This window comes from Aulonocara stuartgranti (assembly GCF_965226115.1).
Source record: "Aulonocara stuartgranti genome assembly, chromosome: 23".
NCBI classification, from domain to species: Eukaryota; Metazoa; Chordata; class Actinopteri; order Cichliformes; family Cichlidae; genus Aulonocara; species Aulonocara stuartgranti.
In genome coordinates, this window is record NC_138958.1 from 49,330,003 (window position 1) to 49,355,478 (window position 25,476).

At 43.2% G+C, this 25,476-nt stretch overlaps 2 protein-coding genes across 2 annotated transcripts in view; both read left to right on the forward strand.

The window, feature by feature from the left end:
• Window positions 1-25,476, forward strand: part of LOC309701533 (protein NLRC3-like) — a 232,642-nt gene that overhangs the window by 18,844 nt on the left and 188,322 nt on the right. The window lies entirely within an intron of this gene.
• Window positions 5,424-25,169, forward strand: LOC309700383 (NACHT, LRR and PYD domains-containing protein 12-like; the record flags this gene model as incomplete). The annotated part of the gene is made up of 6 exons (XM_082523903.1): window positions 5,424-5,488; window positions 5,934-6,051; window positions 7,224-7,321; window positions 19,424-19,600; window positions 22,454-22,627; window positions 23,303-25,169. The coding sequence occupies 6 exons, from the start codon at window positions 5,424-5,426 to the stop codon at window positions 23,307-23,309; spliced, it is 639 nt and encodes a 212-aa protein (XP_082380029.1). The 3' UTR covers window positions 23,310-25,169.

Genomic DNA, 25,476 nt, shown 5'->3' on the forward strand with positions numbered 1-25,476 from the left:
TGCCGTGGAGTGAACGATCCACGCTCTGTGTTTCCATCTTTGTGTGTTTAGCTGCTCTCATTTACTGTTTTAGCTGTTTGCTGCTTGTTGAAATAGTTTGTGAGCTTTAACCTGAGATTCTGGCAAAATACATTTATATTAAACATCGATTCAGGATTGAATGAATCAACATCGTTTTATTCAAATTAAAACCATTTAAATGGGAACATGAATTTTTTACAGCCGCCTCTAATGCTGGGTAATGTCAGCTGGTCCATGTGCAGCTGGCTGTGAGGCTCAGGGAGCGTCTACAAAGTGCAACACTGAAAGAACATCATCCATAAATATTGAGTAAGAACTGGACTCTCATACAGCGAGACTCAAATGCCTTTAAACATCAGCTTATCCTGCTGATCCAAGTCCAACACTGAGTTTGTAAAAACATGTTTGTCAATCATTTTGTTTGGTTTCTGAGGAAAAAGATTCAATAACTTGCTGCTAATACACAACATTTCATCATATTTCCTCATAACCCTCTTTTGTCTGACCATTTGATCCCATTTGAATTTGCAATAAAGGATCCACAGAGTTTGGTGACAATAATGACAGTAGATGTTTGTGTGAAAGTGCTGGAAGCAAATGAGTGTGTGATGTTCTTTCAGTGTTGCACTTTGTAGACGCTCCCTGAGCACTGGTCTCACAGCCAGCTGCACATAGAGACCAGTGTTGTTAGTCCAGGTCAGAAGATGACTTGTTGGAATGAAAATGAGCTTGTAGTTTGTCTGCTTTAATAATGTGACTGGAAAAAGGTGTTGGACTTCAAATATGTCCATTTCTGTCACACTTCACCTTTAAAAGTGAAGCCATGTGGTTCCTGGAAGGAAAAACACGACTTTTTCAAGTCTTTGTCCTGTTTTTATGAGAAATGTACGACTTTAATGTTCTTTTTTTTATACTCAATTTTTATTATAATTTACAACATTGCAACTTGTACTTGTCAATGTTCACAAGTAGGACAGTTACAGGAACCGCAATGCAGAAATGTAGATTAAAATAAGAACTGCAATTAGGAAGCACAAAACAAAACCCAAGCAAAACAAACAAACAGACAACAACATAACAAAAAGAAAACAAAACAAAAACTTTATGTAATATTAAATAACATGTGATAGGGCTGGGCGATATATCAAAAATTTATCGTTACCGAAATTTATGACTCTCATCGACGTCATTTTGCCCATGTCGGTAAATTCGGTATTTAAAAAAAAAAAGGAAAGGCATGTGCAGGTTGGCGATGTTCATGTCCCTTTAAGACGCTGTGCTACGTTACAGACTTGACGGGGTGGAGTCACATGACTCTACTACCTGTAACAAGACGAGACACGGGTGAACAAATGGAGGACGATTTAAATGTTGAAGCAGCAGCGACAGAGGTAGGCTGGTGGAGGAGGAAGAGGAGACGCTTGTTAACAAAAAAAATGCATCATCAATCGTTTGGCAACATTTTGGATTCAACAAGGATGATATTGATCAAAAAATTGTTAAATGTAAACTCTGCAAAAAGACTGTTGCGTCAAGTCAAGGTAACACAACCAACCTCTTAATAAATAATATTTATTATTAAACTATTTTGTTTACAAGGGATATACATTTTTTTAGAGAGCATGGTTACATATTGTATCCGACACTTTTTATTTTGTTCAGTTAATAAATCTTAACCACTAAAAGTACTTACTACTATTGTCTTCATTTATTTTCAGTGACATTTTACAGTCCTTTAAAGTGGTAATAATATAATTGCAATGAATAGGTCTAGGGGGAATAATATTATCAAAATAACTGGAGGAACTATGCTGCCTGCCACAGCCCCATCAAATGAAAAAAAAAAAAAAACGTTTGTTTTTTGGCACTTGGGGTGGTTATCGTCCATTTATCGTTATCGAGGTTAACTGCTCAATTTATCATGATATTGATTTTAGGCCATATCGCCCAGCCCTAACATGTGACAAACTTAGCCGTAAATGGACAAAACGAAACAGACCTATGCTAAATTATTGAAACAGTAAAGCATGTATGGGTCGCCAACGCTCAGTAAACAATTCTCTCTGAATCTGCAGAGCAGATGTTATTTCCTCCATCTGGTAAATTTCTCTTGCTTTATTGATCCACATTTTGTATGAAGGTGGGTCAAGATTCAGCCATTTAATAGTGATACACTTTAGTGCTGCTGTAAGATTCTTAAGAGATACTTTTTATTGTTTCCCGCAAAACCCTTTGGTAAGACTCCTAAAATGACTAACTGTTGGTCTTTGTTAATGGTTGTTGGAAAACTGTACTGAGAACTTTAAATATGTCATTCCAAAGTGAGCAGATTTTTGGGCATGACCAGAATATATGTGAGTGGGTTCCTAAGAAGTACCACAATTTCGCCAGCAGGTGTCAGGATTTGTAGGCTTCATTTTGGCAATTATCTCTGGGGTTCTAAAATATCTCATGACCACCTTCCATTTAAATTCTCTCCACAGCCCAGAATTAGTCACCAGATGGGCTTTACCGAACACCTCTTCCCAGGTGTCCTCTGAGATTTGAGTGCCAGTCTCAGCTTCCCACCTTGCCTTAATATCCAAAGTTGCATTTGTATTGAAACTCATAAATGCGTTATAAAAATGACTGATTAATTTTGGGGAGGAATTACTTTGAAATGTTTTTAGAAATATTTCCTCAATGGGTGAGGGCTCCAAAACTTGCCTCCATTCTTTATGTTTTGTCAAAAAGCTTCTTAGCTGCAGAAATCTAAAAAAGTCAGAAGAAGGAAGCCGAAACTGACCTCAACTGTTCAAATGAGCTCAGGTGCCCATTCCTCACAACATGACAAAGTTTATGAAGCCCGCTATTTGACCATGCTCTGAAGCCAGAGTCTTCCACAATAGGAGAAAAACCCTGCAGGGAGGAGAGCCTTGATAACATTGAAATTTCTTTTGGAAGACCAAATGATTGTTTGATTCTACGCCAAATCTTTAGTGTGACCCTCGTCCGTTCCCCCATATGCACATTTTTAATTGAAATGTTAGAACAAAGCAGGGATTCCAATGATCTTTCGCACATTGTCTTCTCAATGTTTAGCCACTGAGTTTAAGACAAATCCCGCACCCATACAGTCAGGGGTCTCATCTGAGCTGCCCAGAAATAATATTTCAGGTTTGGAACAGCCAATCCCCCCTGCAGCTTTGACAGTTTTAATGTTTGGAACTTGATCCTTGGGCGTTTGCTTTGCCATATAAATTTGGAAAAAAGTTTATCTAAATTATCAAATGTAGAGTTGGGAATGTTTATAGGCAGCATTTGAAAAAGGTCTAGAAGTCTTGGCAATACATTCATACGTATACTCTCGATCCGACCCAAGAAAGACAGAGGCAGGACTGTCCATCTCTCTAAGTCTTTTTTTATTTTTGCAACTATAACTTCATAATTTACTTTAAACAAGTCTGATAATGAGTGAGGAATTTGAATTCCTAAATACTTGATACCTTCGTTTGGCCATTTAAAGCCACATCGCTCCTTGAATGTTAGTGAAATGTTTCCTCCTATATCCATTGCCAATGTTTTGTCAATATGGCACTATATTGCAGGAAGGCAATATAGTGCCATAGTTGTCATGGTCCTGGGTCGTTGACCCAGCGTTTTGTGTTTTGTGACTATTTCCCTCTGTTCTAGTTATTCTGTGTCCTCCCCCCTTGTGTCCGGTTCGGGTTCTAGATTTCCTGTTTTACTTTGTAGGTCTGTGTCTCGTTATGCCCATTAAGTTCCAGCTGTGTCCCCTCCTGTGTGCCATTTCCTCATTACCTGGTGTGTGTATTTATAGTTGGTGTCTGCCTGTGCTCCTCGTCGGCTCGTCTGCGTTCATCCATGTATCACTGCGTTCCTCCGTGTAGCTCTGCATTCTATGGTGTTTCGTTCCTGTCTCTGCGTCTCTCTGCCCCGCACCCCTTTTGTATGGTCTCAGGTTTGTCTTTAGTTTCTCCCAGTTTAGGTTTGTAATTGCTCATGTTGAGTTGCCTGTTTTTGCCACCACCACCACCTTGTAAATAAACATCACTCTGTCATCAGTTCGCTGCATCTTGGGTCCTCCTTTTCCTCCACACCACACGGCTCCCTCCGCCAGCCGTGACAATAGTGCCTTCCTGCAATGAACCCCGTTTGATCTGGATTTATAACCTGTGTAATAATTTTACTAACTCTTTTGGCTAAAATCGTGGTGAGAATGCGCAAATCAGTATTAAGTAATGAGATTGGCCTGTATGATTGACAGTTTGTGGGGTCCTTGCCCTCTTTATGGATTACAACAACTGTAGCATCGTTCCAGGACGACGCGCACACACATACACTTACACTGATAAGCACGCACTAATCCCCCTCCCTTTCCAAACGCCTTCGATGCTTCTTTCCTGTGGGGGAAGACGGCGGGTCCGTGTGCCACGCTGGAATGGTAGCGCTGTGTAGGACGACTGCTGTGTTCCTTCGTATTACTCCTCACCCCCTACCCAACCCCGGTGGCTTGTCACGTGCCCCAATGTTGTAATGTGGACATTTATGTGCTCTCTGTGCAGAGGAATTTTTTTTGTTTCCTGTTCTCATGCTGTCCTCCCATAGGTGCCCAGCGTGAGAAGAGGTCTCTTTTTTTCCTCATGTACTTTTCCCATTGTTGTGTACTTTTCAGTTTTTGTTTTTTTTTCTGTAACGCTGCCGATCTCCGACTGTATTCCCATGTGATGTCTTTGTTGTGTGTGTAAGTCGGGGGGGGCAACCTGCATATGGCCAATAAAGCATTCATTCAATTCAATTCAATTCATAGTCCCAGTCTCCAGAGCGCAGTGGTAAGCTTTCAGTAATAAGGGTGCGACTTTGTCCTTAAGTTTTTTAAGTGCTAAGCCTTTTAAGTGTTAAGGTTTGAAATCACCTGTAAAATTTCTTGTTCATCGAACTCCTTTGCTACAGACTCTGACAGTGTTTTTAAATTGATCTTTTCTAACAAATCAGATAGTCTATTGTTATCTTTACATGTATCTGAATTTTTATATAATGACTCGAAAAAATTGGCAAAACAACTTGCAATTTGATTTGGTTTAGTAATTAGGGTTTGATCTGACTTCAACTTTTGGACCATATTACAAGTTTGCTGTTTCCTGAGTCTTATTGCCAGCAATCTACTAGCCCTACTACCCTGTTCATAGTACATTTGTTTAGTGAATCTTAAATTGCCCTCAATTTTCACATTCATTAAACTATTAAGCTCACTATGTAACATTTTAAGATCGGAAAGCAAATTGGCTGTCTGTGCTTTTTTGTGTTGTTGCTCTAGGTGTTTTATTTTGGCCTCCAATTCACACCGCCTAGCCTCTTTTCTTTTTTTCCCGGCACTTGCAAATGATATTATGCGACCTCTAATGTATGCCTTGGCGCAATCCCAGAGAGTTAAAGGCGATATCTCTGGAGTTGTGTTCAACTGCAAGTAAGTATTTAGTTCAGTATGTATGAACTCAAAAAACTGCCAATCATTTAGGAGTGAGGCATTTAATCGCCAGACTTTAATGTTCTTGATGCTCCTGTACCATCTCTCTGTCATCCTCCTCGCTCCCTCTTTGCACTCACAGTCTTTGTGCATCATTAACACTCACATGAGGAAACCCAAAGTTTTACTGGGCAGAAGATGATCATCAGTGACGCTGTCTTTAAAACACTCTTGTTAGAAATGTTCGACTTTAATGTGAAACATTCAGAGTTTTTTCTCTTGTTGTGTTTGTTTGAAGCTGCTTCCTGTTGGCTTCAGCTGTTTGGAGTTTCCATTTTCTAAACTTCTACATTCTGAACCTTCTTCAGCTCTGAACAGATGATGAAACACTGAATGATTTCAAGCACTTTGTCTAATAAACTTACATCTTTCATTCTCTATACAGATTGAGGGGCTGTGATTTGTCAGAGATCAGCTGTGATTATCTGGAAGCAGTGCTGAAGCTCAACCCTTCGTATCCCAGAGAGGTGGACTTGAGCTCCAACAAGCTGCAGGATTCAGGAGTGAAGCAGCTGTGTGTTCTTCTGGAGAATCCACAACATCAAATTGAAACTCTGAGGTCAGTCTCCACGTTTTAGTTGTGCTGACACTGTCGATCTGTGGAACTAAAACCTTTATACAGGAAGTCTGGTTCAGCTCTTTGTAGACCTTCTAATCTCTGATGCTCTGAGTCTTACTCAGTAGATGATGCAGAGTTGTGAAGCCGATGTGGGTGAGGACACTCGCCCAGCTCTAACTACTTTGACGTCCAGGCGGCTTCCCTGCTTGTCCTGATACAAACAAACCTGAGTAACCTTGCAGGTCAGATCTCATCAGTCACACCTGTTATGGCAGCTCTCCTCTAGATTGTAGTTCTTGTTAACCTGGGATGGTTTTAGAAGCCTGGACCACAGACTGCAAGGGAAGATATTACTGGGAAAGGCCAAAGCAACCTATTAGACCCATTAAACACTAACATAGATGAATACTCAGATTTAAACCTTTATTGTTTCACAAAGGGTTAAAAAGGGAACGTCCACAGTTTAGACTGCAGCAGATTTTATTAAAGCAGTTTGACAGGAGCAAAGCAAAAACACAAAGAATAAGTGTTTCACATATTAATACATATAACATAATAATAAAAGAAAAGCAAAATAATGATAAAAAAGAATGAAAAAGTTGTCCAGAGCAGCAGGATGTCTGAGGTCTGCAGAAACACAAAAACACAGCAGCTAAAAATAGTTGTTGAAAGAAAACGAGGTGGGAGCTGCTGATTCCTGAGCTTTGATACTGGATTAGCTTCAGTAGTTATTCCCATCACTGCTGTAGGAGCTACATTTAGTCACAGCTGATTGTCTTCTTTGACCAATCAGAAGACTACTGTTGTAAAAACAAGCAGACAAAGAACCAATGAGAGTGAAGAACAGGATAAAGAGCTCGTGTGATGGAGGCAAAGCAATAATCAGCAGACTGTAGCAGTTTCTATCTGGATGAAAGTAGAAGGAGCTCAGCGGAGCTCAGTCCCATATCTTTGTTTAGAAACAACATCAGTGATTTCCTGCTGCTCGAGATGATTCCAGCAGCTCTCATTACAGCAGCTGATGAGAGAAACAGCTGATGGCTCACAGCTCGTGCACTGTTGGATCTCCAGATGTTCACGTGGCTGAAGTCTGTGAAGAAACTGTGGTCCACGTAGTTCACACGGCCTCAGATTGGACCGAGCTCCCTGGATCACTGCAGCATCCTCAGCTGGTACATGGACGTCTCTGCTCCTCAGTCTTGGAGCCCCTGCAGGTCCGTCCACACCACCAGGGTCTTCTCACTCACCTTTCCTTTGTCCTCGTCCTTCATCGGCCGTGCTGTGTCTTTGTTCCTGCGGTGTTGTTCCCACGATGCAGCGCTGATGTTCCCTCCTTGAATGCACAACAAGTACGGTGCTGGTCTTTCTCGGGTGGAGCAGAGACAGATTGAAGTCTTTCAGACTTTAGTGCCGACTTCCCTGACAGAGGCTGGACTCCATGGTCTGCACAGGAGGCTTCTACACTGTGTGGAGGTGACTCCTGGACTTGAAGACAGGCTGCAGGTACATGTGTGATGAAGAGGACCTACAGCAGTGTGATGGAGCTGCAGGTGTGAAGGAAGTCCTGCTGTCCTGTCCCACCCTCATCTTTGCTTCCTCTGTCTTCTGTGGACTTGTCCTCCTGTTTCAGAAACAGCACTGCTTCATGCTGAGGGTGGACGGGAGCGTTGGCTCTGATTCTTTTACCGTCCACCACAAGGAGACACTGATGCTGACCTCCTGATTCATCTCCATGTGTTCTGCTTCACACTGCTCACCTCCACCAAAGACTTCACAAACATCTTCTTTCTTTGAGTCCAGTTTGTCCCACAAACACTTCCAAATCTCCTCCTCTGAGATTCTGCAGCTTCTTGCAGTGTGACTCAGCTGACTTCTGACAGACCACAGACTGGCACAGCATCCACATGTGTCTCCTTTCAAACAGGCTCTTGATGTTTCCTCCCACATCATTCTGGCCTCTCAGTCTCCTTTGTTCTCCAGCTCTGTAGCTCCAGCTGGTGAAGCTTCAGTTTTCCATGTTGGTAACAGTAAACTACAGCCTCTGCTGTCAGCTGGGTAACTAAACAGAGCTGCAGCACGTCTCTGCGGTGGTGCTACATCCAGCCTGCAGACGGCCGTCTACATGTTGTAGTGGTTTACAGTCACCAGGGGGCGCTGTCCCAGCCATGCAGGCAGTGGGCTGCTCTGCTTGTGCTGTTGTTGGTGAAGCTGAAGTGAAAGCGATAGGTTTGTAGTTTGAACCTATCCACTGGAACGTTAAGGACAATCTGCTACGCAGCAAAAAGCAAGACACAAGGCACCAAAGTTCTCTGGTTTACTCATGCATGAGGGAGACCTGGCTGGAGCCAAGCGTCGTTCCACCACTTGACCACCATCAGACTCTCAGCCAGGCTCCCCATAGCACTCCTTTTATTGTGGTTACATGAATATGCATAGGGTCATTAACATATAGCATCTCACATAGGTATACATGTGAACAAAGAATACTGTGTGTGTGTGTGTGTGTGTGTGTGTGTGTGTGTGTGTGTGTGTGTGTGTGTGTGTGTGTGTGTGTGTGTGTGTGGTACTGCTGATCAAAGGGTCATATAACATCCTTGGTCAGGAAGAGGGTAGACCCCCCTTCACCCTAGATGGTTCACCCTAGATAACATGGTGAGGAAGTCCAGCAGTTCATCTAAACAAAAAGCACTTAGACTAGAACAGACGTAGCTACGTTAATCCTGCCATAAAACAATAAGAGAAGGTACGACCTCTCTCGTGCTCCCAGGATGTGGGTGTGCATTCCAGTGTGGAATACACACCAAGCCCCTGCAGCCTGCTAAAGATCACACATCCTATCACTACACAATTGATTATACACCTCTAAGAATATATGGTTAAATATTTCCTAATACAAATGACAATAATAAAATCTAAACCCATCATCACCACCCTGTATTGTCATTTTTTAAGGCTTAACGGCATATATATATCTTCAGCTCTACACCACTTGTCAACATTTTCAGTGCAGGCTTCATTTCATACACACATATTAGCCTTAGCATCCATGTCACTCTGCTGCAACAGTATGAAATTGGTAAAGGTGTTAGCAATCATTTTATTCACCATCGATCTTACACATGGCAAAATGCAACCTGTAAACAAGCAAAGCAAAGCCAATAATGTAAGAATGGGAGTCAAAAACTTTAGAAACATATTCCACCATGGTCCAGATGTCAACCAGGCTATCCAGCCTTGTGACGTGTCTCCTCCTGATGTGTGGTCCGCCACATATTTCTGCAGAGCAGTTAAGTTCTGCAGTGCCTCATAGATGTCTCCTCCAGTCGTATATCCATCCGGAATAAACGTACAACATGTCTCTCCAATCAGCTTACACACTCCTCCTTGTGATGCTGTTATCAAGTCTAGGGTCAGCCTGTTCTGCAGTACCATCGTTCTGATGGCCTTTTGCTCCTCCGCTAAGGCTGTTCCCAGAGTCTTAGTGAGATTAATGTGTCGCAGTAAGGCATATCGGTTGATCTCCACATGATCCCGCACCTCTGCAACTCCGATGTTTGGGATCAAACTTTGGAAGAATTTAGCTCCTCCACTCCAAATGCGGAATTCTCGTGGCACTCCAGTGTCTACTGTCACTCCAAAAGAGTTAGGTGAGGCTATATTCACCTCACGCTTCCGTCGGTTGCTAGGGTGATGTTCAACTCTGTCCATGAAGAAGACATGATCCGATAACTTCACCACGGCACACAATCCTCCCCATCCCTCAGGGAGTGATAGATAGGCTTTATGTCCACACAAGAAATACCAATCAGCCAAAACTCTTGTTCCTTTACTGCTCGGCACCATCCTTGCACATCCTGTCCACTTCTGACTCTTTGCTTTTACTGGTATCCTGTAAGCCCGGTTGGACTTGCATTCAGTCCTCCTTAATGTCAAGTTCTCAGCTCACTTTGCACTGGTCAAGCATTTCATACACCTGCTCTCATTCTCTGGAGGGCAGTAGGTGTATATGTATCCACATAAACGAAGCGGCAGCTCCCCCACTGACAGTGATCCATTGTTCATCACACACAACGGCAGTTGAGCTGTATTCAGCTTGTTCAGCAATATTATGTCTGGCAGTGGGTCTGACACTTGAGGCCAGGCCAATAAGTCAGTTTGCTCAGAACAATTCACATCTATAAGTGGCGACTTACTCCAGGTGATGTTCAGAGGTGTACTATAGTTGGCCTGGGACCAGAGGACTCTGTTGCCAGGATGAGTTGCTAAGCCCAACAGACACCAACTCCTGTCCTCTGGTATGCTGTACGGCCACAGTCCAGATGTATATGCGGATAACGGCATATGAGCACACACATAGCAGTCCGTCCTATTGTTCAAGTGAGCAGTTGTATTCATAAACTGCCACCAAAAGTTTGTAGAATAGCCATGAGGGTATTGGGTGTGGTTTCCTTGGACATACAGGGTCTCCACAGCTGACCATGATGACATCAAAGCCATTACACCCAGCAGGGTAGACAACACTTTACCAGCCATTCTGATGAGTACCTGTGGCTCAGTTGGTTTCTTCACCGGATTGAGACGAAGGGCCCTAGAGGCTTTCCCCCCCTTTGTACCCGGTCTTCCTGCCACTTACTCCGAGCTGGCCTGGATGTGTGTCACCTTTTTGCAGTGGCTTTGGTGTATCCAGGTGGGTCGTTCTGCAATCTTCACAGCAGTTGGTGTTGTCAGCAGAGCCTGGTATGGTCCGTCCCACCGTGGCTTCGACCAGCACTTCCTCTTTATGACCTTTATCAGTACCCAGTCCCCTGGCTTCAGACGTTCTTCCTGTACAGAAACAGAATCATCTGGCAGATTATTTGCACTCATGACTTCTTTGCTTTTCAGCATTTTAATCATCCAGTCTGCTAGTGTGTTTTCTTCTTCTGCTTTATCATTATCATTACAAAACACTGGAACTCTAAATGGCCTGCCATATATTATTTCAAAAGGCGTTAGGCCATTATCAGTTGGCGTGATTCTCATATACATTTTCACTAGCTCAATGCAGTCTACCCATGTTCTGCCTGTTTCCTCCATTGTTTTCCTGAGTCTCAGCTTTACTGTGCCATTAGTCCTTTCAACCAGCCCTGCACTTTGTGGGTGATATGAGCAATGGTTTTTCAGCGTTATCCCCAGATGTTGTGACATTTTCTCAATTACTTCATTCACAAAATGAGGACCATTGTCACTGTAAATAGTCTGGGGGATCCCATGCTCTGGGATCACATTTTTGCATATCACTTTAGCCACTGAAATAGCATCTGCTTTCTTAGTGGGGACAACTTCTACCCACTTTGAGAACGGGCACACAATCACCAGGCAGTACCTGTAGGTGTTACAGTTAGACAACTCAATGAAATCCATATGGATTACTTCAAATGGGTAGCTGGGTCTGGGAAACTTTCCTCTCCTAGGTCTGAGGTTTCCCTGAGCATTATGTTTACAACATATTAAACATGCTTTACAAAAATGTTTTGAATAAGCATTGAATCCCAGTGTGAAAAACTGCCGTTCGACTGCTGCCACCATCCCAGCTGTCGAGACATGGCAGAGCCCGTGGCTCAAACTTGCAGCAGTCCTATATAGGTTCTTAGGCAATATAGGTTTATCACAAAGATAGTAGACATCACCTCGCAGGCTTGCTCCTTTAGTGAGCCACAGCTGCTTCTCAGCTGGAGGTGAGTGTGACTGCATGTCTGCTAACACATCATGTGTGATGGGCGTAGTTTGCTCCTGTGACGCCAGAACATGAACCCCATGTGTTCCAAGGGCCGCTTCCTTTGCAATTTTATCTGCAAAGGCGTTGCCTAGTACAATGGGGTCAGTGCCACGTGTGTGTGCTGCACATTTACAAACCGCAACTTTACTAGGCAGTAAGACTGCTTTCAACAGGGCCTGCAACAATGTCGCATGCTCCACAGGTTTACCTGTTGATGTTGTCATGCCTCGTCTTGACCACTGAGCGGCAAAGAAATGAAGTGTAGCATATGCATACTGACTGTCAGTATATATAGTCACTGCCTCCTGTCTCTTCTGCGCCTGTTCTAACCACAATTTAGCGGACGCCACTTGTAACTCTCTCTCCTGTTTCAATTTCCCTGTCGCACAAGCTGCTTTCACTGTCAACTGGTCTACTAACATTTGACATTGTCCTACAACCAATTTACCTTCAAAATCATATTTCTTGCGCCAATGTCCTAAATACTTTGCGCTACCGGGAGCGAATTTCACCATAAACTTCTCGTCACCCTCTGACACACTCTTGGTTGCTTGGGAACCCATAATAACAACAACAGCTGCCGACGTCACAGACCACGTGTTCTGCTCCGCACACACTCACACAACAACAACAACAACAAAAAATATCCTCACACACAAACAACAAAAATTAGGCCTATTGTCTCAACGCAGTCTCACACAGTGACTGCGTGCTTTGTCGCACACAGTGGCAAAGACTTACATAGCAGTGATCACGCGCTTTATCGCACACAGTGATAAAGACTTTCAACGCAACCTCACACAGTGGATGCGCGCTTTGCTGCACACAGCGGCAAAGAATAGTCGCACACAGTGACTACACGCTTTATCGCACACAGTGATAAAGACTTTACAACTCAGCCTCACACAGTGGCTTAGATTTTTCACATACCTACTTGGTGTTGCTTATTGCGAGTAGCATCAGTCCCGAATCCCGTCAATCGTCATCCATCGAGGAGAAAAAACAGACGGCTAATCCACCGGCTCGATGACGAATTCTCACGCCTCGGGACTTTGCTGCAGGACCTCTATAAGTCCTGGCTGACGTCAGTCTGTCGGCGTGTCTCTTTTCCCCTCGGTGAATGTCGACTCCAGGGATCCGGCTCTCGAAGGACCAATTAATGATAGGTTTGTAGTTTGAACCTATCCACTGGAACGTTAAGGACAATCTGCTACGCAGCAAAAAGCAAGACACAAGGCACCAAAGTTCTCTGGTTTACTCATGCATGAGGGAGACCTGGCTGGAGCCAAGCGTCGTTCCACCACTTGACCACCATCAGACTCTCAGCCAGGCTCCCCATAGCACTCCTTTTATTGTGGTTACATGAATATGCATAGGGTCATTAACATATAGCATCTCACATAGGTATACATGTGAACAAAGAATACTGTGTGTGTGTGTGTGTGTGTGTGTGTGTGTGTGTGTGTGTGTGTGTGTGTGTGTGTGTGTGTGTGTGTGTGTGTGTGTGTGTGTGGTACTGCTGATCAAAGGGTCATATAACATCCTTGGTCAGGAAGAGGGTAGACCCCCCTTCACCCTAGATGGTTCACCCTAGATAACATGGTGAGGAAGTCCAGCAGTTCATCTAAACAAAAAGCACTTAGACTAGAACAGACGTAGCTACGTTAATCCTACCATAAAACAATAAGAGAAGGTACGACCTCTCTCGTGCTCCCAGGATGTGGGTGTGCATTCTAGTGTGGAATACACACCAAGCCCCTGCAGCCTGCTAAAGATCACACATCCTATCACTACACAATTGATTATACACCTCTAAGAATATATGGTTAAATATTTCCTAATACAAATGACAATAATAAAATCTAAACCCATCAGAAAGCGAGAGTTAAAACACTGAACAGTGTCCACTGAGCTTCTCATGCTCTTCTCATGCTCAAAGAAGTTTAACAGGAAGGACGACTCGTCCATCAGGCGTCCAGCTGTCCGTGACCGTGTCCACAGCAGAGTGTGACCGAGGCTTCATGCTAACACGCACACATGAAGCTAATACCACCACGAGCAGCTGCTCAGTGGATTTGGAGGACAAATGTCTGCAGCTTCTCACAGGCAGTATGCAGAATGTGGATCTCCACAAAGACTGTGGAGAGCTCGTCCCACACTCTAAATCCAAACTTGTCTGCACAAAACTTCTCACACGTTCCCGTCACAAGTGTCTTCTAAGTGAAGCTACCAGGTTCAGGTGCAGCTTGTTTATCTGGAGCTGCAGGAGATGATCCATCCTCACAAAGCAACACAGACAGCAGATATGCAAACACACAACACAACCAAAGGATTCTCTATGCATGTCTGTGGCTGATGCTGCTGGAACGAAGCTGTTTGAAACCTTGTTGTTCTGCACTTTGGGACCAGAAGAGGAAACTGAAGCTCTGTGCAGAGGGTCCAATGGAAGCAGCCAAGCGCTGTAAGTGTCTGCTGTACAGGGATGCTGGTTCAGCTGTGGCTCAGTTTCACAGTGTGACTCAATAAAAGCAGCAGGAAATCAAAGCTTGATGCTTTCATCAGTGTGGAAATAAGAAAGTTTCCTGTGACAGACGCTGGAGCTCTTTCACTCTCAGCTTCACAGTTTCAGCTTCAAACTTCTTCCAACATGTTTCTAACACGGCCACATTCCACCTTAATGGAGCTGATATCTTGTGCATCAGCACATTTTCTAAAGGCAGCGATCACATCTTTAGTTTTGGATGTTTAACTGCAGATTGTTTATGTGTTTATAGCACATTAATTACAGCAGCAGCGTTGACCACAGTGCTGTACAAGAATCCAAAATAACGATTAAAATAACTCCTAATATTAATATCACACATCAAATATCAAATAACTCTCATGCTGTATTAAAAGCCAGTGAATACAAATGTGTTTTCAGAGCAGATTTACAGAGACTGACAGCAGGAGCTGGGGCTGTTCGATAGAACGATGTATATATGATGACCATATGAAAACGTCTATCGTTTCATATCACGCTCTTTGTTTCCTGCTTATGTGTTTGTGTTTTCCAGATAAAGCTTTCAAAATAAATCTGAAGATCCTGTTGAGAGTTTTCAAAATAAACACAATACAGTACTGCGGTCGCTCGTTTATCGAGTTACGTTCTAAAAATAAGTCTCAGAATGAAGTAGCAGCTTTATGTTTTACAAGTATTATAGAAGTTTTAAGGCAGTTAAACCCTCACTGCACACTTTCTACACTTTTCTCAGACAGGCATGAACATTTTCACACTTTTCTCTCTTGTTTAAACAAAGTTCAAACCTTCATAGAAAAATAAGTTCATTATTAAAGAGTGAAAGCAAAGTGTTTCTGAAACGTGTCAAATCAGCCTTTGCTGGCATTAAATGAGCTTGGTTCTGTGTGAGGAGCACTCGTCCATGGCCTGGGCTCCTCGCTGTCAGGTAAAGTTTCATAAAGCTTTTGAGTTTTTCTGCAGATAATGTTGGTGTCCAGCACGATGTTCTTTTTCCTGCGGTCACTGAGCCACAAAGCCAAAGCTGACTCCATCCTTACGATGTTCTTGTTGTGGACAGTTACAACCTTTTTGCCTCCTTGTTGAAACTATGATGGTCAGCATCTTCCTCTGCCTTTGGCTGCTACCACAGGTGCAAAACGTCTCGTCATCATTGTTGTTTGTTGGGACAAAACGTACAAACATACAGTGCAGCACTGCAGAGTCACACTGCTGTAAATTTGAACACATTCTGTACTGTACAGGAGACACGGCACGAGATTGACTGACGATGGTCTACAGCCAATCAGGACGCAGAACACAACGCGCTGTACAAAACAAAAACATGCAAAATTGCACAAAAAAGATCAGCGAAACAGCGAGGCCGCCAAAGGTGAACTGTGTTACAGCGAGGGACCAGCGTATATGTGGTTGTTGGGACGATAAATGTCTTTGAGCTTGTGTCAGAAGACGAGCTGCAGCTTTCTGGACCAGCTGCAGTCTTGCCAGGCAGGTCCCACTAACTCCAACATATAAGGAGTTACAATAATCCAGCTGGGGCGTCATGAAAACGTGGATCGCCCGTTCAAGGTTTTTAAAAGATAGAAATGATCTCACCTTAGATAAAAGCCTCAGTTTGAAGAAAGACCGCTGTACAACTGAGCTCAGCTGTTTTTCAAATTGCCGTCAAATATAAGCCCCAAATGTAATAATGCGATTTAATAAAAGAGCTGAACCAGTCTAATAGAGCGCCCTTGATGCCGCCATGCTCCAATGGTGAGGTCAAGATGCTGTGGTCAAGGCAGCGGTCAGATCCAAAAGCACAGCGGAGTCTCCTGATCAGTGGCTGATAAAAGATCATTAAGAACTTTTCAAAGTGCAGTTTCAGTGCTGTGAAGAGCTTTAAAACCAGACTGAAACCTTTACAACAGATTGCAGCTGAACAAATATAATCTTTTACAAAATCTTCGGCAGGAAGGGAAGCTTTGAAATAGGCCTGAAATTTGAGCGGACAGAGGATCCAGATCAGGTTTTTAGTACAGGCTGTACAACAGCATGTTTCAAACAGGCTGTACAACACCTGAACTAAGACTGCTGTTAAAAATCGCTAAGATGTCGGAACCGACAACCTTTAAAATCTTTTTAAACACGTGTTGGAACAACTTCATTTGGACAAGATGATGTCTTTATAGCATCACATCGTTCCTCCACCTGATCAAACCACACAGGCTCAAACTGATCAAAAACAGCTGAGCAGGTGAATATTTTAGCCCCGGTGCGATCTCGGGCGAGAGTATCGATGATGGCCAAAGGGCAGCGTCCAGCTCTACGGCCGCTGAAGAGCAGACTCAACAGACGCGCGTGATGTGGATCCTACTGCTCTAAAACTGGAGCTTCTTCAATCCATTAAAGAGGACATTAGTACGCTGTTAAAAGAAGAACTCAGAAATGCATTGAAAGAAGATTTTGACAATATAAGGGCTGACGTGCAAGGACTGAGAAATGAGATCGCTAACAGCATGGCGGCGACGTGCGGCGAAGTTGACGGAGTAAAGGTTACAGTGAAAGAAGCTGAGGATGGGCTGTCAATGTGGAGCGATGAGGTGACCACCCTGCAGTCTACAGTAGAGAGTATGAAGGAGGAGCTGTCTGACCTGAAGGATAAATGTGATGAAGGCAGGAAGCGGAGAGCTAACATCCACATCATAGGGATCCCAGAGGGCCTGGACTCGAGCTCCTCCACGGCCGTATCCGTGCTACTACGTGAAGTGCTGGGTATGGATAAAGACGTTATTGTCGACCGCTCACACAGGAGCCCTATCCTGAGAAAGCCAGCTGGTAACCCGCACGCCGTCATAGCCGAGCGTCACTACTACCAGGATTGTGTGGCTACGCCGTGCCAGGGCCCAAGCCCCGCTTGAGTTTAACGGACAACCTATTGCAATATTACGACTGGGCGATATGACCCAAAGTTCATATCTCGATATTCTTTAGCTGGATGGTGATATACGATATATATCTCGATATTTTTAAAGCCAGAAAGTTCGAACAAAAAGAGAGTTCTTAGTCAAAGCTGTGTCCCAAATCTCACACAGGCACATTTATTAACATACAGCGTAGATGTACATGAAACAATTACTCAGGAATAAATGATCAGCATTTATTAAATAATAATGCTCCATAAATAAAAGAAAACAATGTTGTTTTTGTGCATAACAAACAGCTCACAATCGTGCAGTCAAAATGTAAACAGACGCTGAGCATAATAACAAGCAGCTGCTCTGTTCCCAGGTTCTACTGCGTGACTGACAGCCTGGAGTTTGAAACCCTCTTTGTAACCGTGTCTCTTACAGGTGCCATTTATGGTCCTTATACACACTCAATACAGTAATATTACGTTGAAGCAGAGTACGTATCACTCCGCGAGGCTCCTCGTAGCTGTAATGCTCCAACAATCCATCAAGCGGTGCGGCCTCGTAGCTGAGCAAAGTCGTACCAAAACATCTTTTGAAAGGTTTCTGAGCGCCGTGTAGCACATAAAATCGGTTCGAGGTCAGTAAGCACAACCAGAATTCATCCATAAGGCGCACTGTCGATTTATGAGAAAATTACAGGATTTTAAGTGCAGAAAATATAGTTTATGGTTTTCCTTTGATCTTAGCAAATATCTACGCCTCTAATTGGGACGATCACAGATTTTTCACTAATGTCTTTGCGCGGCTCCCCAATATGTCATCACACAATATCATCTTTGAGGGAGACCTAAACTGCTCATTATCTGCTATGGACCACAGTTCACACAAAAGTACACTTAGTCCAAACTCAGCATGCGTCATTCAGAGCTTTCTTGATAATTATGGGCTGGCTGATGTATGGAGATTTCATAATCCTGCTTCACGTCAATACTCTTTTTTTCTAATGTCCATAAAACATATATTTGTATAGAAAAACGTCTCCCTTTAGTTACAGAATGTGATTATAAGTTTTCAGGCCCCTCTTCTGTGGAACCAGCTTCCAGTTTGGATTCGGGAGACAGACACTATCTCTACTTTTAAGATTAGGCTTAAAACTTTCCTTTTTTCTAAAGCATATAGTTAGGGCTGGACCAGGTGACCCTGAATCCTCCCTTTGTTATGCTGCAATAGATGTAGGCTGCCGGGGGATTCCCATGATGCATTGAGTTTTTCCTTTCCAGTCACCTTTCTCACTCACTATGTATTAATAGACCTCTCTGCATTGAATCATATCTGTTATTAACCTCTGTCTCTCTTCCACAGCATGTCTTTATCCTGTCTTCCTTCTCTCACCCCAACCGGTCGCAGCAGATGGCCGCCCCTCCCTGAGCCTGGTTCTGCCGGAGGTTTCTTCCTGTTAAAAGGGAGTTTTTCCTTCCCACTGTCGCCAAAGTGCTTGCTCATAGGGGGTCATATGATTGTTGGGTTTTTCTCTGTATCTATGAAGCGCCTTGAGGCGACTTTTGTTGTGATTTGGCGCTATATAAATAAAATTGAATTGAATTGAATTGAATTGAATAAGACTCTGGTGATTTCTCCTCTTGTTTTTTCAATGTGTATTCCTGATGCCTGCTCCAACTATCAGCCATGGAGATTCAACTCAGTGTTGTTAGCAGATGAAGAGTTTGTCAGTTACAAAAGGTCTCAAAGACATTTTTTTTCTATTAATCAGACCCCAGAGATGTCATCATCAGTTTGTCTGCTTTAATAATGTGACTGGAAAAAGGTGTTGGACTTCAAATATGTCCATTTCTGTCACACTTCACCTTTAAAAGTGAAGCCATGTGGTTCCTGGAAGGAAAAACACGACTTTTTCAAGTCTTTGTCCTGTTTTTATGAGAAATGTACGACTTTAATGTGAAACATTCAGAGTTTTTTCTCTTGTTGTGTTTGTTTGAAGCTGCTTCCTGTTGGCTTCAGCTGTTTGGAGTTTCCATTTTCTAAACTTCTACATTCTGAACCTTCTTCAGCTCTGAACAGATGATGAAACACTGAATGATTTCAAGCACTTTGTCTAATAAACTTACATCTTTCATTCTTTATACAGTTTGTGGAGCTGTGGTTTGTCAGAGATCAGCTGTGATTATCTGGCAGCAGCACTGAAGTCCAACCCCTCCCATCTGAGAGAGCTGGACCTGTTCAACAACAACAAGCTGCAGGATCCAGGAGTGAAGCATCTGTGTGGTTTCCTGGAGAGTCCAGGATGTAAACTTGAAACTCTGGGGTCAGTCAGCATGTTTTAGTTGTGCTGAGATGAATATGATGTGAAAGTTGTGCTGACACTAAACTGCAGACATCAGGCTGATATTATACTGATCCACACTGAGGATCTTCATGGTAAAGTCTGTTTTCTTCTTCTCTGGTTTAGTCCATTGACTGCAGCAGAACAATGTTCACATTTCAAACCTTCAAAGAAGAAGAAAAATCCTCCACTGGAAAATTCACTGTGAAACTCTCAAACTCTTCATTGCACCTTAAAGTCTGTCTGACACTGAAATCCAAAGCAAAATGTGCGTTTGCTTTACAGACAGCAGTCCAACACAAACATACACACATCATCCAAAACACAGTCCAACATCCAAATCTCCTCCACTGCCAGCATGAATGATGGGAAAGAGAAGGAGGAACACTCTGACATTCAGGGTTAGAATGAGTTTCATCAAGCAGACTGTGAAGATCAAAGCTGCATTAGAAAGCTTACATGAATGAATGAGTGGACAGAAGTGGACAGAGATCATCTGAAGCACTTCAAAGGCTTTAAATCAGCACATTTCTCTTTATTCTTTATCAACTCTGTTAGTTTCTCTCAGTTTTCTGTGGAATGAAGCTAACAGCAGGCTAATAAGATGCTGACCAATAGGTTTCTATTAAAGGTTGTAATTTGTATATGAAAAAGTGCTTTGGCTCAGCAGGGATCAGCTTACAGGTAGAATACAGCTGCTGGATGGGATTAGCATGTCATAGCTATCTACCAAACTGCTAACTGGGGGATTTCAGGCCATCTATGGATCATTTTTGCTAACTGTTTATTCAGCTTAGGCTCACAGGGCTGCAGCCTGTGCCCTAGCTGTCATAGGGCAAGAGGCGTGGTCCACCTGCACAGGTGAGCAGTCCATCACAGGGCCAACAGAGAGCGACAGAGAAGCACTCCCTCACATCCACACCTACAGCCAATGTAGAAGCACCAATGAACCTAAGCAGCATTTCATTGGACTGTGGGAGAACATCCAACCTCCACAGAAAGGCCCAGCTGACCAACAAGCTTCAACCTACAACCTTCTTGCTCTAAGGCACTAGTGCTAACCACTTTTGCCCATTTCAGCCCAAATCCTGCATCTTCCTGTTTCTGACTCCAGGCCAGCTCCACTAACACTTTCTCATCAGACACTGCCACCTAGTGGAGGAAGTCTTAGTTCCATTTGAAGCTTCAGATTACAGTTAGTTCCTTTACAAAGAGGTGGAGGTGGTGGGGCCACAGCACCATCATCACTGAGTGCCATAGGACACTTAACCTTTGTTTCCATATGCTGGGAACTTCCTGTTGTTCCAAGGAGGACTGGAAAATGTGTGAAAATCTCCCAGTCAGTTCCTCACAGCACACTTCAATCATTTCCCTCCCACAGCATCAGGACCAGGGCTTTTTCTCTCTTTGGTCCCACTAAGAGATTTCCACACAAACACCTCATCAGTGGGACTCTCAGAGCTACCAGCCCTTTGCTACAATCACAAAGCTCTTCATTGAAATCAATGATATCAAAGCTGGAATCAAATGAGTCCAAGTCTTCTGCTGATTCAGCATCACATTCACCTTTTTAATTTAGCTTTTACTTAGCGTTTATTTATTTTATGCTTATTTATTCTATCCTGTTATTCTATTATTAATTTAGGATTTAGAATTTTAGGATTTGATTTTATTCTTATTCATTTTTTAATCTTCTTACTCCATTTATATTTATATTTATATTGTATCCTGTTCTTATTTATTTTATCATTTTACCCTGTGTATATCGTATTGCGTCATATCTCCAGTGTTTCCTCGGAGGGCGCTCTCTGCACCGGGGCTGTGATTGACCGTGGCTGCTGGGTCTCTGGGTGTCCTCTCAGCCTGGCTGGGGGGCTCCTTTGCCTCCCTCCTGCTGTGTGCCCAGCCTGGAGGCTACGGTCTGTGACCGGCTCCCGGTGCAGACGGCTCCCTGTTATAGTGTTTCCTCACTTGGCTCATGCGAGCCCAGCCCAATTTTTACTCTTTAAGTGTGCGCGTGTGTGTATGTGTGTGTGTGTGTGTGTGTATGTGTGTGGGGGGATATATGTGTATTGACTTCATTCCTTTCCAAGCCAGCCTTGAGTGTCCTTTATTCAGCTCATCCTCTGCTTTACTTTTACACCTGATTTTAGCTGCTTTATCTCTCTTTCAACAGGTTTCTGTGCCTCAATCTTTTTCTTCTCTCCCTCATAACAAGACAGCTTCTTCTGCCTGAGAACATGTTGGAGTGATTTACTAATCCAGGGCTGCTTATTGGGGAAAATACTTCCTGTTTCCAAAGTAATCCCCATTTTTCCCAGAAAGAAATGTCAGTAGAAATCGATGATCTAAGTGAGAACATGAGCCTTTAAAAAGTCCCAGTGGGTGCAGTCAAAGCAGTCCCTCAGTCCCAGTATAGAGTCTTTGGTCCAGACTGGAACAACTGTGTGCCCAGTTTGAGCTCTCTTCAGTGCTGTGACCTGACAGACCCAGAGGGGCCATCACATCACATTTAGAAGCTCCCCTGATGGAGCCACAACACATGTCCAATACTTAGTCTGTCTTGTTGGACCAACTGGAAGAAATGATTCAAGGACTTAGTCACAGAACAGAGATTCAAATCTCCAAAATCCAACTGGCTGCATCAGGACATATAGTCTGAAACTCTGCACAGTTTCCTGTTTGAAGCTGCTTCCTGTTGGCTTCAGCTGTTTGGAGTTTCCATTTTCTAAACTTCTACATTCTGAACCTTCTTCAGCTCTGAACAGATGATGAAACACTGAATGATTTCAAGCACTTTGTCTAATAAACTTACATTTTTCATTCTTTATACAGATTGGACAGCTGTGGTTTGTCAGAGATCAGCTGTGATTATCTGGCAGCAGCACTGAAGTCCAACCCCTCCCATCTGAGACAGCTGGACCTGAACTTCAACAACCTGAAGGATCCAGATGTGAAGCAGCTGTCTGATCTTCAGCAGAGTCCAGACTACAGACTGGAGACTCTGAGGTCAGTAGAGTGATGGAGTGAGTGGGTGGTGCTGTCAGCAGTATTGTACTAAACACAGTCAGTATGAAACAAAGATCCAGTGTTTCCTGTAAAGCTGCAGCTTCTCAGTGAAGCTGTGAGAGGAGAACGGTGACAGGCTTCAGGATTGGACACAAACACTTCCTGTTTCTCACCTTTATGGTCACCATAGTAACGGCTGACACGCTCTGATCAAACACTGTCAACAGCCAATCAGCTCTCTGAACAAAGCAGCACGCAGACCAATGACTGCATTGATTTCCAAGTTTAAAGCAGTGAAGAACACAGTCTGTAGGTGAGGAAGAATTTAGTGAGAGCAGATGTTTGGATGGAATTCCTCCAGTTAACAGCTGGAACCGTCCATCTGGATTGTTGGGCTTGTTGTTGGGGTTCCTACAGAGCTCAGAGTGGACACACCAAGGTTCTTCTAATGAATGAAAGTCCAAACTCAAACTAGGAGGGAAAAACATTTTCAGCAACTTCAATAAAAATCCAAAGATTAGAAAAAGTGAAGCAACAATGAGTCCTAGTACAGTCCCAGCACTGACGTCCCTGCTGCTCTTTATACTGGATGTGCTGCATCACTGACTGACAGCTGATGAAGAGTCTCTGGAAACACTCGTTTATCTCCTCTGCTCTTCCTCCTTCTCTCTGCAGGAGGTGATGATGGTAAACAGGACGGTGTGTGTGCTGAGAGAGGAGCAGCTGTGTCCTGATGATCCAGAGAGGTTGAAGCAGCAGCAGCTTGTGTGTAGAGACTAGAGATGGACCGATCCGATATTACGTATCGGTATCGGTCCGATACTGACCTAAATTACTGGATCGGATATCGGAGAAAAATAAAAAATGTAATCCGATCCATTAAATATCATGAAAGCACCTCACAAAACTTGCAACACGCCGTAACTCACCTCAGAACGTTAGCACTCGGAGCAGTATGCATCACGTGATAGAGCAGCTGTGGCATGCGGGACCTGTCGGTGGTCTGGATAGCATTTGGAGCTTCGCTAGCAACCCGGCATTTCATCTCCGACAAAGTTATCCCCGAGAGAAGTAAAGCAAGTGTGTAAGTCCATCTCTGAATGTTTGTAAAGCATTCCCACGTTAAGCTTAACGAGCGACTGCCTCTCGCTCTCGCTGCTACTTCAATCATGAAACTGCTTAAATGATCAGCTGATCGGCTTTTCTGTCGCGAGTCCGCCTCACTTGTTTGTTTTTGGTCCACTTTGCGCCAGAAAGAGGAAACCAGCGGCTGAACAACAGCAGCACGTTTAAGCTTGATAAGCTGTTGTTACAATTTATTTAATATTACTTTCTACACCAGGATCTTTTTCTACAGCTGACGGCTGGTAACTGTGCAGGGGCGGATCTAGCAAAGTTTAGCCAGGGGGGCCAATAGGGCATTAACAGGGAAAAGGGGGCACAAAGACATACTTTTCTTTCTTATTCTCATTTAAAATGTCTAGCTTTTAATAAATAATTATCTGACACCCAAAGTTTTAATTTGATGTAAAATGAATAGAAGTCCATTACTGTATATAGTGACTATTAAGTCTAATATATATACCCTAGTAAGCTATAGTACTTTTTCCTTTGGGAAGGTACCATCTGTGCAGTCTGCAATTTTGTTGAAGAAAGATGTTGAATCTATTTAATATTTCTTGAAAAATAATTGATTTCTGTGCATTTTTTTTTCACACTGCATCAAATTAAGGTTGATTACGTCGATTAAGCATCATGAGGTGGAGCGTGAGGGGTGGTTCCCTATTTTTTATTTATTTATTTTTGTTGTTGCTGGGAGTTGGAACCCTATTATTTAGGTTGCTTAATATTTACGCTAAGTACTCTTTAAAATACCAGAATAGGGAGGATGGTGTAGGTTTAAGTTTATTAGATTGATCAGTATTGCTGAACTATGAAATATTTTTTATGTATACAGGTATAACAGAATAGCTTTAGTGTAGTTGTTGTTTTAAACTTGAGTATGAACTTATACAAAATGCAGCAAGATATTTAAAAAACAGTTTTGTTGATTAAAAAACACTATATCGGATTCATATCGGTATCGGCAGATATCCAAATTTATAATATCGGTATCGGTATCGGACATAAAAAAGTGGTATCGTGCCATCTCTAGTAGAGACGCTCTGACTGGGCCATGTTACTGGGAGGTGGAGAGGAGAGCTTCATCCAGCAGTGACTGACAGAGGAATGAAGTGCAGATGACTGTCAGTGCTGCAGAGTGAACTGCTCTGAGAACAGCTCCACTGTCAGACACAATGTAGAGTCCAGCATCAGCCCTGTGTGTCCCTCTGGATCTGACAGAGGATCATCAGTGTATCTGGACTGCTCTGCTGCTGCTCTGTCCTTCTACAGTCTCTGCACAGTCTCTGTCTCACTCTGGAAAGATTTTACAACTTGTTGTAATTACAGAACGTTAATATAATATTCAAACATGTGATCTTCTCTTTATTTCTGAATCTTTACCAAATAAAGAAAAACCAAACTAACAAACAGAAGCTGTCGTGTCCTTTTTCACCACATCTGTGAATCTTTTCTGTGTTTTTCCTCTTTTCCTCCTTCCTGCAGCTCCATCTTCATCATTCTGTGTCCAGTATATGTGAACACGTCCAAAGCATCTGAGCCTCATGTTACCCGTTTGTGTGAGTTACGCCTGTCGTTGTGTTGTGGTGTATAAATAAGGGGCAGGAGACAGCGCTGGATCTCTGAATTCTTTACTCTCAATTTCTGCAACATCTGCAATATATAGAAATGCAAACCTGTGAGCTGTGTGTGTTGTGCGTCTGCTCGGCCACCTCTCCTCCGGCCGT